The 16,863-nt window shown below is 24.1% G+C and overlaps 1 protein-coding gene across 10 annotated transcripts in view; it reads right to left on the minus strand.

The window, feature by feature from the left end:
• LOC122510525 (synaptotagmin-7) overlaps positions 1–16,863 on the minus strand; it is a 405,459-nt gene that overhangs the window by 36,516 nt on the left and 352,080 nt on the right. For 2 of the 10 annotated variants that reach the window (XM_043625257.1, XM_043625255.1), the window contains exon 2: positions 14,195–14,396. The exons of 7 other annotated variants lie outside the window; for them this stretch is intronic. In XM_043625257.1, the coding sequence (XP_043481192.1) occupies positions 14,195–14,259 (65 nt within the window). In that variant the 5' untranslated portion in view covers positions 14,260–14,396. Of the gene's footprint in view, positions 1–14,194; positions 14,686–16,863 lie in introns of those variants that run through there. One more of the 10 variants, XM_043625256.1, reaches the window with a different exon arrangement.

The following is a 16,863-nucleotide window of genomic DNA, read 5'->3' on the forward strand; positions in this document are numbered from 1 at the left end:
TTTTAAATTTTGTCCCCAGTTAAATTCTCTATTGATTCCACAAAGTTCTAATTTTCTTTCAGTGTCCCTGAAGACATCTGGATCTACTCTTTCTCTCTGATTCTAATAGTAAAGGATTCAAGTAAAAGCTTTAATAATTTAACATCAATTTAACAGTTACTCTTTAAAAACCTGTTCCCTTAATATCAGAGTCTTCCGCTCTGTGAATAAATCAGGTTTGAATCACCGATGCCGGACAATTTAAATAATTAATTTTAGGATATGTTGGTTTTGTTCTGAGACATAACATAATAAAAGAATTGAAAGATGTTGTGTTGATTTAACGAACAATTAATTTTTCTTGTCGACATTCTTGAACTATAGTACACGCTCGCATTAGCAACACTTTGCGATTCTTTGTCAAACTTAGTTACATATTTCGCCATCATTTATCATAATAGAATTTGAATTAAACTTACGGAATGCAGCATTTTGACAATATTTCATTTTTATAGATTTATTTATTTCTTTTATTGGTTATAACAAGACTGAACTTGTGCCAAATGTAGTTCGACTTTCCAATGGTTTGTAAATAAGTTGTTTTGGTCAAAATTTCCTTGTTTTTACGTAAGTGCTCAATGTGTAAAGTTCTAGGTTCTGCATTCGAATATACTTCCCATTCCCAAGTGTGTTGGGAATGGGATCTAACAGCAAAATAACTTTAGATTTCTCCAATGAATTTCATAACACCTATATAACTAATTTTGATGCAGGTGTTAAAAGGAGTACCTCTCAATCCCCTCGAAATTAAATTATTAGATGAGAGCTTAGGAACGTTTAAAAGAAAAGGCAGAAATTCATGCACTTGGGATAATTCACCTTTTTGAATTTTACTTTTTGATTTGTTGATAAGAGAATAATGAGAGATTTCATATTTCTGCGATTATTTCCTATGAACTTTATTTTTAACAATAAATTTTGTGTGTGTATTTTTCTTCGGTAATGGAAAAGTTATTTCACTTCAACATTTTTATTCGCTTTCCTAAATATTTCTCCTTTAGGATTTATACGAAGAGGAAACCCACGAATCACAAAGCTTGAATATAAATTTACATATAACTCACTTGATATAATAAAAATTCAGGGCTCTACTTAAATTTTTAGTGTTATTACTTTCACCTTCCGATTTGTTAGATCCTCTACTTTTCTATGCCAGAAGTCGCGATGGTACATAATAGATATAAAAGTTGTAAAGAGAAATTGAAAATTTGCACTAAACAATTATTTTTAATATTTCATTTAAATGGGACAAAAGCAAAGATGCCAAAAAAATAATTATAATGATGTATTCAGATATTAATTAAATAATTTGTCAATCACATAAAAGAAAAGATCAATCCGCATTAAATATAGACAATTGAAAAAGTGATAAATTAGTTCCTAGAGAAGACAAAGCTGCCAGATTAATCTCTCGGCAACTGCCAAATTCAATTCTTACAAGAGGTAGGTAGGCGCATATATTATTCATTCAGAGTCGATATTGAATTAACAAAACTAGGGGAAGAAAACTAATATACAATATCTTCCTATATCTGTATATTTATATTGTATATTCAGCAATCTTTAGACAAATGGCTGGTCATAGTTTGAAAATATTATATAAATTCTGAATTAGATCTCGATAAAAAAAATAAAGTCAACAATTTCTCATCAGATCAATCAATTTGTAACATGTATACAGTTCAACCTAAAATATTTTCTTGATTCATTATTATCATCTTCAATTATTAGATTTATTAACAATCTATTATAATAAAAAGTTATTCTATATAGAAAAGAATAAAGATCTTTACAAATTTGAGATTGAACATCAATTTAGGTTAAGGGGTTACGCCACCCTGAAATTTTCAAAAAAATTTATTTTTTTTTTTTGCTTAATTTCAAAGTTTATATTCTAACGAATATTTTGAGATGTCGCCGAAGACAATGTCTCACTAATTACAAAAGTTATGGTCATTAGAAGTCAGCGCGGTGGGGACGCGCCGAGAGCTGCTGGAAGCAGCGACTTTCTATTTTCGAATGGTCTAGGGGGCCCTTTCATGATTTAGGAAGGGTCCTTTTCATTGTATCCCTTCCATTCTTAAATAAAAAAAATTATGCCCCTGGAATTGCTGATTAAATAGTACATTGAAAAATTTTCAAGTTATAATACACTAAAGTTCATTTTTTTCTTCTTTTGCGTTTTTCTCGAAACCACAATTTTCGAGACGGTGTACACGATAACTCAAAAACTATTCAATCGATTGACTTGAAAATTAATATACATCTTCCTAAATAGATTTTCCACAGAGTGACGTGGGATTTTTTTGATTGAATAATTTGAAAATTTTTTATCCAATTTTTTATACGGTAATTTTAGCCAAAAAAAAAATGTCAATTTTTGAAGTGCTTCTATTTGCGTAAAAAATTTTTTTTTTTAAAATGGCTTCGTCACTCTGTTCAAAATTTATCACTTTTTAAGAAAAATATTGTTTTACTTGTTTCTGACAAAAATTGAACTGCCAATCATGTACACCATCAAGGAGTGCTCCGGAAAAATTGATCCACGCCAATAGTTATATCTCCGCCATTTTTAATTAAAAACAATTTTTTTTTAAATATTTATAAAGCTCAATATATGTACTAAAGCATCAATAAATGTAAAGAAGTCCTACCTGAAACAGTTTTATCAAAAAAATTCCTAAAAAACCATCCGATTTTCATGCGTTCAGGGTGGCGTAACCCCTTAAAAGGAACAAGGATAATCGAACTGAAATAGATAGAAATCTCGTAGAAGATTATTTTTAAAACCAACTTTAAAGCTCAAAATAAGTATTAATTTCGAAAGTAGTATTTATAAAATATTTGCAGTATTTTAATTTCAAACATATAATTAAACATTTTAATTTGATTAATGTTATTCAGATAAAAATTTTATAATTTTATTGATGAGGTATTCTTTCTTAATGTAAACCATCTTGATTCGAAAACGTCTTATAATAGTTCAAATTAAAAGGAGGAATTTTATTTATTTTTTAAATAATCCAAAATGGCGAATCCAATATGGCGGACATGAAAAAATGGCTTCTTAACAATTGTAATCAAATTCCTTAAAATGATTCAATTATTTTCAAAAAATATTCGAAATTCAATTATTTAACAAAATTATTATACAATTCTTCACAATAATTCAATTACTTTCACTAATAATAAAATTTTTAATAGAAATTCAATTTTAAAAAAAAATTTGATAAAATTCTAAGCAAGAATTCAATTATTTTTATAAATAATAAAACTCATCGAAGAATTTCAATTATTTTTAATACTATTTTAAATGAATTAATCGAAATATTCATAATTATTTTCACAAATAAAGTTTTTCACAAGAATTAAATTATTTAATATAAAATTTTCATAATATTTATTTTATTTCGAAAAAATTAATTACTTAAAACAATTTTCACAAAATTCTTATGAAGAATTCAATTATTTTATTTTAATAAAATTCTTATCAACTATTCAATTATTTTCATAAATCGTAAAATTCATCGCAGGATTTCAATTATTTTTATCACAATTTTACAGGAATTGCTCCAAAAATGTAACTATTCTTAAAAATTCAATTTTAATTCCTCGAAAAAATAAGATATTTAAAAATAATTTTTAAAAATTTTTTGAAAGCATTCAATTATTTACGAAAATATAATAAAATTCTTCTCAGGAATTCAATTATTTTTGAAAATTTTAATAAAATTATTAACAACTATTCAATTATTTTTATAAATACTAAAATTCATCATAGGATTTCAATTCTTTTTAATACAATTTTACAGTAATTGATTAAAAAATGTAATTATTGTTAAAAATTAGATTTGAATTCCTCGAGAAAATCAATTATTTAAATAAAGGTTTTTTTTAAATTCTTTGGAAAAATTCAATTATTTTCAAAAATATCAAAATTATTTATATTGGAAATTATTATTTTGGAACTTTTCCTCTTTGGAACTTTTTTAAATTGGACATTTTGTATATTGGAACTTTTTCATATTGGAACTTTTGGATTGGAACTTCTGGTTTGGAACTTTTAAATTGGAACTTTTGTCCTACAATCAAATTTTTCACATAATTCCAATTCTTTTTAAAAATGTTAATAAAATTTTTCGTAATAATTCAATTATTTTCATAAATAATAAAATTATTCTTAGGAATTCAATTATTTTCATAAATAATCAAATTCAGCGCAGGATTTCATTTATTTTTAATACAGATCTACAGGAATTGCTAAAAAAATGTAATTATTCTTAAAAATTTAATTTCAATTCCTTGAAAAAATCAATTATTTAAAAAAAGGTTTATTTTTAAATTCTTTGAAAGATTTCAATTATTTTCAAAAATATCAAAATTTTTTACAGAAATTCAATTTTTTTAAAAATTTTAATAAAATTTTTCAGAATAATTCAATTATTTTCATAAATAATAAAATTCTTCTCAAGAATTCAATTATGTTTGAAAATTTTAATAAACTCCTTAGCAACTATTTAATTATTTTAATAAATAATCAAATTCAAAGCAGGATTTCAATTCTTTTTAATATAATTTTAAAGGATTTGCTCAAAAAATGTAATTAATCTTAAAAATTAGATTTCAATTTCTCGAAAAATTCAATTATTTAAAAAAAAAGGTTTTCTTAAAATTCTTTGGAAGAATTCAATTATTTACAAAAATATTAGAATTTTCTACAGGAATTCAATTATTTTCAAATATTTTAATAAACTTTTTCGAAAGAAATCAATTATTTTAATTTTAAATACAATTTTAGTTAAATTTTTTTGAAATAATTCAATTATTCTTTTAGATTTTAATAAAAATCTTTCCAAGAATTCAATTATTTACATAAATAATTCTTAGAAAGAATTCAATTATTAAAGATAAATAACAAAATTATTCCCGAAAATTCAATTATTTTGAGGCATTTTAATAAAATTCTTTGCAAAATTCAATTATTTTCATAAATAACAATATTCATCACCAGAATTCAATTATTTTCAAAAGTAATAAATTTCTTCTTAGAAATTCAATTATTTTGAAAAACTAAGAAAATCGTTCGCAAAAGTTCAATGATATTCATAAATAATAAAGCGCTTTTTAGGGATTCAATTATTTATATTTGCATAAAATTAGTTGAAAGAAATTAATTATTTAAATTTTTTTTTATAAAATTCTTGTCAAGAATTAAATTATTAGCAGGATAAAAAAGAAGTAAATATTTTTGATGAAAATTAGGAAAAAGTCAGGAAAATAAAATATAGATTGGAATTTTTGTCAGTTTTGTAAAGTGTCGAAAACGAGTTTTTTTGGTTGTCAAGTTTAATTTTTTGATAGCTATTTTTTTACTACTTTTTTTAGTTTGAAAACTACTTTTTGCTACTTTTTTAAAATTAAATATCCAGTGCGAAATATGTGTACTCAGAAAGACTGCTTTTTTGTAACTCTGTAGTAAAAATTTAAAAAAATACTAAAATTCACTACTCGAAAAAGTTTTTTTGAACTTATGCGATTTCTACGTGAAATCAGATAAATGTTGCGTACTCTGCTTATCTTAAGTTGACATCCTTCTACGATAGAATAGATGTATCTTTTTTTCTACCATGAATGTTTAGAGCTCCTACAGCAACAGGCAATAGCAGGCTCGTGATGATGCTGCCTCGACATTTAAAATGTTTACTAGCTTGTCGCTATAGTAAAACATCAGAAAAGTTTTTCATGTACCAAAAAAGAGAAAGTTTCTATAAAAAGTTTTAAGCATTTTTTTTTATTACAGACGAACAGTGGAACCAATCTCTTGCCACAAACTAGTGAACTTCCTTTTTTCACAGTTGCGGTCAAAAGCATTCTAAAGTAAAGGATTTGAAAAAAACTATTATTTCAAAATTCCATTTGGAGTAGAAAAATTATCCAACTTGTTTCCATCTCAAAAATAAAAGTTTCAAGAAGAGATTAAAATAGACCATCAAAGCTTTTTTAAAACTCTATAAAAAGAAAGTTGAATTGCATTAGTTTGGATAAAAATTTAGAGATAGAAAATAGAAGTCATTGTCTATTTCTTGCATTTAACTATAAACAAATAATTTTTCTTTCATTTAAGAAGAAAAATTTCAATTAAATATCTTAGGAAATATTATCAAGAAAAAGTGGATAAATCATGAAAAAGGGAAATTTCATTTGAGAATAATAAATCCGTGAAAGCGCATATATATTTAATTTAACAAGGAAAAGTTTTCTGCTACCCGTAAATGTCGGTCCTTGGGAAATAGAAGTGGTGAGAATGGAGTGAAAATTACAAATTTCTCGTCTCTGATATGCAAACTAAGTGTCAGCACCATTTGTTTCTGTTCCATGTGAAGGCAACTTGTACTTTTCCGGATGATTTTCGGTCTCTGCAAACTACAAATTTAATATACAAATGGATCCATGTATCATTGTAAGCTCCATCGGATGTTTATCAAAAGATTTTAAAATGTCAGCATCTCCTCTCCTCATGTCTATCAATGTGTGAGTTTTAATATACATGCAAGAAATGTACGTGTGTGTGTGAACGCTTACGGATATTTGCACAGCTACCAATATTCAATAACCACGTCTGACTTGGCACGAAACTGCAATGGAGAATTGCATATACAATACATGGATAAAAACTTTAATACAACTTGTAACGCAAGTATGTGGATGCGACACAAAAATAAACTTTTTTTTTTAACGAAAAGAAAAGAAGCAATAGTATTTAATGAAAAATCGTTATAGCCTTGAAAAAGGTTTTTTATAAAATGCATTTTTCTTCATTTTTTTTATCAATTTATTAAGTTCTGAGTGCAAAAAGCAACATGGCCCAATATTGGTCCAGGGGAGTACATTGTGTAATTTCACTTTTACTTTTACACAATTTTTATTTTCACTACACTTTCACTCTAATTTCACTTTTACTCAAATTATATTTTCACTACACTTTCACTTCACATTCACTACAATTTAACTTTGAATCAAATTTAATTTTCACTCCACTTTCATTTTCACTTTAATTTTATCTTCCTTCCACTTTCACTACAAATTTATTGTCACACAACTTTCACTTTTACTCAAATTTTATTTTCACTCCACTTTCACTACACTTTCACTCCAATTTCATTTTGAATTCAATTTTATTTTTACTCCACTTTCATTTTCATTCAATATTTTTTTTACTCCACTTTCACTTCAATTTCACATTTACTCAAATTTTATTTTTACTCCACTTTCATTCCAAATTTTACTTTGATTCAAATTTTTATTTCACCCCGTGTTATTTTTACTTGCATTTTATTTTCCTTCAAACTTTCATTTAAAATTTATTTTCACACAAAGACTTTCATTTTCATTAAAAATTTATACTCACTTTACTTTCACTCAAAATTTAGGTTTACTTCACTTTCACTTTCATTCAAATTACATTTTCACACCTCTTTCACTTTTACTCAAATATTATTTTCACTTTACTTTAAGTTTTACTCAAATTTTATATTCACTTTATATTCACTTTTACTCAAATTTTATTTTCACTTCAATTTTACTGAATTATTATTTTCACTCCACCTTCACTTCACTTTTACTCTAATTTCACTTTGAATTAAATTTTAATTTCACTCCACTTTCATTTTCAATTAAATTTTATTTTCCTAACACTGCCATTCAAAATTTATTTCCACGCAACTTTCATGTTCACTCAAAATTTATTATCACTTTACTTTCATTCAAAATTTATGTTTATTTCACTTTCACTTCCATTCAAATTTTATTTTTACTCCACTTTCACTTTTACTCAAATTTTATTATCACTTTTATTTTACTCAATTTTAATTTTCACACCACTTTCACTTCACTTTCACTCCAATTTCACTTTGAATTAAATTTTATTTTCACTCCACTTTCACTTCAATTTCACTTCCACTAAAAATTTATTTTTACTCTACTTTCACTTCACTTTCAGCTTTACTTAAATTTTATTTTCACTCCAATTTCACTTCACTTTCACTTAAATAAAATTTGAGTAAAAGTGAAATAGGACTGATAGTGAAGTCAAAGTGGAGTGAAAATAAAAATTGAGTAAAATTGGAGTGAAAATAAAATTTGACTAAAATTGAAAGAGGTGTGAAAATATAATTTGAATAAAAATGAAAGTGAAGTAAACATAAATTTTGAGTGAAAATGAAAGTTGTGTGTGAAATAAATTTTGATTGGAAGTTTGAAGGAAAAAAAATTTTAATTGAAAATGAAAGTAAAGTAAAAATAAAATTTGAATGAAAATGAAAGTTGTGTGAAAATAAATTTTGAGTGAAAGTGGAAGGAAAATAGAATTTTAGTGGAAATGTAACTGGAGTGAAAATAAAATTTGAATGAAGGTGAAATTTATTGAAGTGAATGTGAAGTGAAAGTGGAATGAAAATAAAAATTCAGTAATAGTAAAATTATAGTGAAAGTCGAAAGAAAGTGTTGTGAAAATTATTTAATTGCAATACACTTTCAATTTTAAATTTTAATCAATTTTGATTTTCACTTCTCTTTTACTTAAATTTTATTTTCTCTCCAGTTTCACTTCCCTTTCACTTAAACTTAATCTCCTCTCCTCTTTCACTTCATTTTCACTTTTATTCAAATTTCATTTTCACTTCAGTTTCACTCACATTTTACTTTTACTCAAATTATATTTTTACTCTACTTTCACTTTAATTTATAAAATTTATAAAATTTAAGTTAAAGTAAAGTGAAAGTGGATTGAGAATAAATTTTAAGTGAAAGTGGAGAGATAATAAATTTAGAATTTAAAATTATTTAAAAGAAATAAAATGTAAGTGAAAGTGGAGTGAAAATGAAATTTGAGTGAAAGTGAAATTGGAGTGAAAGTGAAATGAAAGTGAAATTTTTGTTGAAGTGAAATTGGAGTGAAAGTGGGTTAAAATCTAAGATTGAGTAAACGTGAAAGTGGAGTGAAAATAAATTTTAAGTAAAAGTGAAATTGAAGTGAAAGTGGAGTGAAAATAAAATTTAATTTAAAGTGAAGTTAGAGTGAAAGTAAAGTGAGTATTTAATGAAAATGAAAGTTGTGTGAAAATAAATTTTAAGTGAAAGTTGGAGGATAGATAAAATGTATGTGAAAATGAAAGTGGGGTGAAAATAAAATTTGAATCAATATAAAATTGGAGTGAAAATAAAATTTGAGTAAAAGTGAAATTGAAGTGAAAGTGAAGTGAAAGTGGAGTGAAAATAAAAATTCAGTAAAATTGAAAGTGGCGTGAAAATGAAATTCGAGTAAAAGTTAAATTGGAGTGAAAGTGAAGTGAAAGTGCCAGAGACTGAATAATTTTAAAGAATTTTTTAATTACAAAAAGTAATTAGTTAAACTCATTTAATTTTGATCAAAGGACCCTCATTATTTGTCCACCAATGAGATCTATAATTTAAGAGAAAATTCATCCCTTCAACTCTTACATAATCGAGTTTTGTAACCTTGGGCCTTTTTTTTTGTTTAAAAGAAAATAGGAATGATTTGATGGGGTAGAAGTGAAATGGCTTTGTAATTATAGAATTGCTACGTTGTGTGATCAGAAGGGTTGAACTCTTGTAGAAAAAAAAAATGGATCGTTAAAGTTTAACCTCCACGAATCACGAAATGCTGGACACTTTTTTCCCTCTAAAATTAAAGTAATAATAGACGATAGGGGATCATGGGTGTGCTTTTATCGTAACGGGAAATAAGACTCGACTATGTCAGATAAAAATCTATCGGATTAAAGCTCAAGTATGCTTACTCCATTTTAAGAAACATTTCTAACTTGTTTTATATCAATATATAACTTTCTCTAACTGATATTTATATTTATATACAAAAAGTTTTATTTCTCTTCAAATTTGTATTCTTTATGTAGTTTTTATTTAATCGTGACGAATACTCTATATATTCTTAATTCAAAATTAATTTTATAATTAGGAGAATTAATTTTTAATACATTTAATTAATTTAAATTAATTAACTAAAATTTTAATTTTTAAATTAAATTAATTAATTTAAACAATACTTTATTTTATGGAATTTTTTAAACATAAGGTTCATGAGAATGCATCTCATGCTCGAGAATCCTGCTTTTAAACTGGATTTAGAATATTCAAGGCCTTTCTCATTTTTGTAGCAACAACAGCAAATGAAAAATACACAAATTATTGGAATTTTTTTTCTCTCTCATCTTCTTGATGAACACGGAGACCGAGTTATTTCAGAAAATGTAAAAGGAAAATAAGACTTGCAAATCAACATGTAATTTCATATTTTTGTAAGAATGAAAATTTCCGTAACAATTTTAATATTAAAAAAATTTATTTGTATATTGTTAAAGTTAACATTATTGTATTTTTCAAAACCATTCTATTATAAAAGTGACTTTCAAATTAATTAAAATAAAATTATATACAAGGGTCTTGAAAAATTTTTTTTAATTAAACTTAAAAAGCGTGTACCTCATTTTATTTTTCCATCTGCTTCCAAGATTTTTCTGGGAATCTGTTTTCAGAAATAATTAAAAAATTTCCCTAAGCTCTTTTTGAAAAAGGACATTTGAATGCAAACCTGCATAGAAACTTTGCAAGCTTGCCAAAAGGTGACACTGCAATTTTGTAAAAAATTTAAATTGTTTTATAAAAATGTAATTATTCTTAAAAATTTTATTAAAATTTGTCAATTGTAAGTGAAAGTGAGAATTTTTTGAATGAAAGTGAAAAATTAAAAATGTTTAAAGGCAGTGATAATGAGAATTTTTTTAGTGATGCGAATATCATAAGAAAAAGATTAATAGTTCTAACATAAAATAAATTTAATTAATTAAATAAAATAAGAGAAAATAAGATTGTTTTTATTTTTTTATTCAAGTTTTCAGATTAAGGATAAAACCAAGGTCATGAAATTCGCTCAATTAAATTCAAAGTTTCCCTAATTTAGAAACTGCTGCTGTATATAAATTCCCGAGTAATATATAATAAATTCTAAGGAAGTACAAAAGCAATTGTACAATAAAAAAACAATCAATTTGAAATTTACCAAAAAATATAGATACTGAAATTGTTTTCTAAGAAGAAAATTGCCTTGGGATAGTTGAAATTTTACGAGACTTGAGAGAAGTGGAGAGGACACGTTTACTCCAATTGCCAATAAATCGTTTATTGCGAATTTAAATCGAAAGCTTGACGTAAATTTCATCAAAATGAGCTTTGGAAAATAGGTAATTTGAAAATCCGCCTGCTTTTCCTACATTCACACGCGCCACACTTGTTTTGTTCGTGAACAAAAAATTATTATTCATCCTGGTGAATAATGCTTGAGAATTTATATATGCTATGTGAAAAGAAAAATGACATGAAAAACGTTTTTCGAGCACGATATTTGAATTTATCTTTTCGTGAAAAATGCGTTTTTATAAATAACAAAAAGATGCTAGCTGCTTTTTTTTAAGTGAACACGTAGTGTAAAAAGCATGTCGTAAAATTAAGTTTCAAAACAAGTTTTGGAAAAAAATTTTCAATAATTTTATTATGAATAATCATATAATGGACATTATATAATTCTTGACTAAAAATTTTGGTGTTATTTTTTACAATGAATGAAATTTTAGTTGATTAAATTTTTTTATAACTATAAAATATGACCAAGTAATAAAATAATTATTTTATATTATAAGAATATTGTACTTCTTCAAAATTATTTTCATTATTTCAATTCAATTATTATTTTCAAATATTTTTAACTACAATTTTACTTTATATCTATTATTTTTAATAATTTTCGAAAAAGTTCTTTGGCAATTTTCAAATCCATTTGTTTACAATATTCAATTTCACGAAATTTCAATTATTCCTAAATTCTTTAATTAAATGGATATTAGAAAATAAAAACTTCAAATAAAAAAAAAGAAAATTCAATTAAACTTTCTCAAAAAAATTAATTTCAAAATTCAATTATTTCTAAAAATTCACGCTATATTGCTTTCAATATTCAATTATAATCTAAAATTTTAACTGAAATTCATTTTTATGAAATGAAAATCAATTTTTATTGGAAAATTCTACAAGAATTTAATTATTTAAATGCAAAAGTAAATAATTTATTGAATAATCGAATGTTTCTCAAAATTCAATTCTCATAAAGAATTTTAGTAACAAATTTTTAAATAATTGAATTCTTTTGTCGAATTTTATTAAAACTTGCAGGAACATAATTATTTTTTCAAGGAATTCAATTATAATTGTATGAAAAATAATTGAAACGCTGCGATGAGTTTTATGAGAATTTTCAAATTCATTCGTTTACAATTCAATTTTAAAAAATTTCAATTATTCGGAAATTCTGCCATTAAATATTATATTGAAAAATATAACACTTGAAATAATTTCAATAAAAATCCTATTAAACTTTTAAAAAGAATTAATTCTACAGAATTGTTTGTCTAAAATATGAAAAATTAGGAATTTCAATGATTTTAGTTTGAAACTTTTTCAAAATTTAATTATTTCTAAAAACCACATTAAAATGCTTTTATTATTTAATTACAATCTACAACTTTAACTGAGATTCATTTTTAAAACCATTTTTATTAGTAAATTCAACGAGAATTTAATTATTTAAATACAAAAATAAATAATTTCATAATTTCATGTTTCTTGAAATTGAATTCTTATAAAAAATGTTATCCACAAATTTTTAAATAATTGAACTCATTCGGCAAATTCTAATAAAATTTTAAAGATTAATTAAATGTTTCGAGGATTTCGATTAAAATTATATTAAAAATCATTAAAATTCTGCTTTTAGTTTTATTATTTATGAAAATAATTGAATTATTTCGAAGAATATTGTAAAAAAAAGTTTCAAACAATTGACTTTTTTTAAAAAAATCCATGCAAATTCTATTTTTAATAATTACATTTCTGTAAAATTTTTATTATTTTAGAAAATAATTGAATATTTGAGTAGAATTTCGTCAAAATTGTTTTTAAATAATTGAATAGTTTTGGAAAATTTTATAAAAATAATAGATATACCCACAAATTATTGAATTAAGAAAAATTTTGGAAAATAATATTGAAATTTCGCCATGAATTTTATTAAAATTTTTGAAATAATTGAATTTTATTACATTTGTAAAGAATCAAAATTTTTGTGATGAATATAATATTATTTAATTTAAGAAAATAATTGAATTCTGCAATGAATTTTATTAAAATTCTTAAAAATAATTGAAATTTTGCTATGAATTGTATTTAATTTATAAAGAATTAAATTTTTGTGATGAATAATATTATTTATAAAAGTAATTGAATTTTTTAATTGAATTTCTGTGAAATTTTCATTTTTTTGGAAAATGATTTAATGTTTGTGTCGAATTTTATCAAAATTTCGAGGAATTCGATTAAAATTGCATTAATAATAATAATTGAAATTCTGCAATGAGTTTTATTATTTATGAAAATAATTGAATTCCTAAAAGAATTTTATTATTTATAAAAATAATTGAATCCCTGTAAAAATGTTATTATTTATATGAAAATAATTGAATGTTTGCGTAGAATTTTATTCAAATTTTTTTTAATAATGGAATTCTTTTGGAAATTTTTATTGAAATAGTAGATATTTAAAATCATTGAATTTTAGAAAACTTTTGAAAATAATTAAAATTTTGACAAGAATTTGATTAAAATTTTGTAAAATAATTGAATATCAGAGAAGAATTTTATTATTTATAAAGAGAATTGAAATTTTGACGAGAATTTTTTAAAATTTTGGAACACAATTGAATTTAGTAACTATGTTACTAAGTTAGTTAGTAAGTTAGTAACTAACTTACTAACTTACTATTCTCCCTGGAGAAGCTAAATTCGTTGAATTTTTCCAAATCGTTGACTTTAGTGTTTTATTTAAAGTAAAATTTCATTAATAGTTAAAAATAACACTAAAATAGATTATTTGAATCCTTTCTGGTGTTAATTTAATCCCAGAGGGATTAAACTCTCAAGGTTAAAAATTTAGTTGTTATTCTAATTTTTTGCAGATTCTGAAAGAGAGAAAAATATTCATGAAGGAATAATTTCTTTTGTTTCTTACCTGGTTGAATAATATTCGAAGAAAGCAACAAGAATTTCCAATGATCTTGTGACCGCAGCCCACATAGTGGTTGGGGAATCCAGTTTGACTGATTTTTTTTTATTCTACTTACTCTTAAAAAATCGACACTCTTATTTAGAAATTATCCATTTAATGGATAGAATTAAGGTCATTTTGATGTATTTATTGTTTGTCTAAAATTCTATTTTTCTTCTACTTAAAAACAGTGACATAACTATATTCTAATTTTTTGTTTTTTTTTTTGGTTAAACCAACGCGACCAAAGTTATAATAGATTTCTGTAAAATTGAAATATAGTTAATATCGCAAAAAGATCGAGAGATATAATGTCGTTCCAAGGTAAACTTTGTAAGCTAATGCAATGCCCAGTAGTTTAAACAGTTTCGAGTAACTATCTATTCGTGCTTTATTGGCGCACGTAACCTTTTGAAACATTTGGTTTTACATTTTCAGTTCCTACTACTGATCGTAAATCACAAAATCCAGATTACCACTTCCATTTAATATGGGTATGAATCAATATTGTACAAAAGTGAAGTTAGAAAAAAAACACGTTTTAAAAAATGTATTTTGTGTTGTAATTATTCACCGAAAGACCGAAAATATGACAAACTGTTATTCATTGAATCAAGTAAAAATAATATTGTTTTAACTTTTATAATTATAAAAAAAAGAAACCATTAATCACTAAACGGTTAATTTAAATTTCTGGCAAAATATGCAGGGCTCGAACTGTATTTAAAATTTTTAAAAATACGGACTCATTCATTCAAAAATGAAAAAATACGGACCAATTACTAACAAAAATATAACCAGTCAGAGTCAAATAAGAGAACATTTTACTTAATTAAAATAGTAGACATTAAAAAATCATGGAATTGAGTGAAATTTTTAAAAATAGAAATTTTTATAGAAATGTGAAAAATTTCTCAAAAATTAATTCTAGCCATTGTCCATACTTTGCCAGATTCTTCTCATATTTCGAAAAATTCTTTGCAAGTTTGCTGCAAACTTTATGAAAAAAGTGATATCTGAGCGTTGGCCTTAAATAAAAACATTAGTTATCAATAAAACAAGTTTATATCAAAAATTTCAAAAAAAAGTGAAATAGTTGTGCAACTTTATTTTAAAAATGTTAATTAAGTCTATATTTAAAGAAGAATAATAGAGAGATCAGTTTTTTCAATTACTTTTCGAGAAATTTCTAGTAATTTTGCCAATTTTTGAAATAAAATCCATATATTATAAAATGCTGGCGAATCAAATTAAAAAGGAAAAAGGTTTTTCTCTTCGAGAAAAGAATAGCTTGTATTAAAAAGGTTTAAAATTCTATCTGAGTTGTTTTTAAATTAAATTTTATTGCTTATAAGGAACCAGCAATTTGTAAAATAAATAAATATTTATAAAGGTCTTTTACAAAAAAAAAAAAAAAAATAGTGTAGCAGAATAAAAATTCAAATACACTTTTTGAAGGATAGTACCGATAGAACATTATGCAAAACAAATGGTGAAAGATATCGATTTTGCGACTGCGAAGCTTGATACTTTGATACACATTTTCGAGTATTACTGAAAAAAAGAAAAAAAAACATACATTACGAGAAGAATGAATAAAAATAATTTCCTAAAATTTAGTAAAGAAAGGCGATTTGAAAAATTATGTTAATTTTGTCAACCTTAAAAACAATTTTTCGAAATTTCGTCCAATATTTTAGAGTTTTTAATTATAGCATTTTATTTTTAAATTTTTCCATAAAATCAATTTTTTTTATAATAAAAGCGGATTTTATTAAATTATATTCTGAATTAAAGAAAAGTGTCCTACAAATTTAATTTAGTAATAATTTCTATCAATTCTGTATTTTTCGTTGAAAAATTCAGTAAAACTTTAAAACTGTTTAATAAAATAGAAAAAAAATTTTAGTAGAAAAATAAGTAGAAATTTTTTCCAAGTTGAACTAGTGGATGACTTTTTACTAATTTAGAATTCAGATTTAAAGAGTAATATATTAATTAGAAATTCTTTTTAAAAATGAAGACGCTGCTAAAGGAGCTTAAGACCTTGACCGCTGCAAGTGAACATCCTTTACTCGCAAAGTACATGATGAAAAGTGAAACTGCAAATATATCGAGAAAAGAGGTCTGTTAGCTACACCCATCTATTACGCATCCTCAACTTGAATGATTCGAACAAACAAGTAAACAATTCCTTTATCAAGATTTTGATGAAACATGGAATTCACCACCCGAGCTTTGTATTATTAGTATAGAAAGAATATATTCTTTTATCAATATTATACTTTACTGGAAATATGCTATTTAATATAAAAATGATATTTTATAACTGGGGTACAAAATTTACTACACGTAGAATAATTTTTAAATTTTTGTATAAATAGTAAACTGAAAAATCAGAATAAAATTTTCTACAATTCACAAATCTACAAACCTTTCTGCAAATCATTATAATTTTGCACTAATTTACGAATATTCCTTTCAGTTTCAACAAACGGAGAATATTTGAGTGAAATTTCATAAACTGACATAAGTCAGTAAATTACAAATTACATTCTCGAGATCTGCATATGAATAGATTAAATCAAAGTAAAATCAGGCTTATACTTCACGAGAGCACTCACGTGAAATAG

This window comes from Leptopilina heterotoma, unplaced genomic scaffold (assembly GCF_015476425.1).
Source record: "Leptopilina heterotoma isolate Lh14 unplaced genomic scaffold, ASM1547642v1 Lhet_7, whole genome shotgun sequence".
In the NCBI taxonomy this organism is placed as follows: Eukaryota; Metazoa; Arthropoda; class Insecta; order Hymenoptera; family Figitidae; genus Leptopilina; species Leptopilina heterotoma.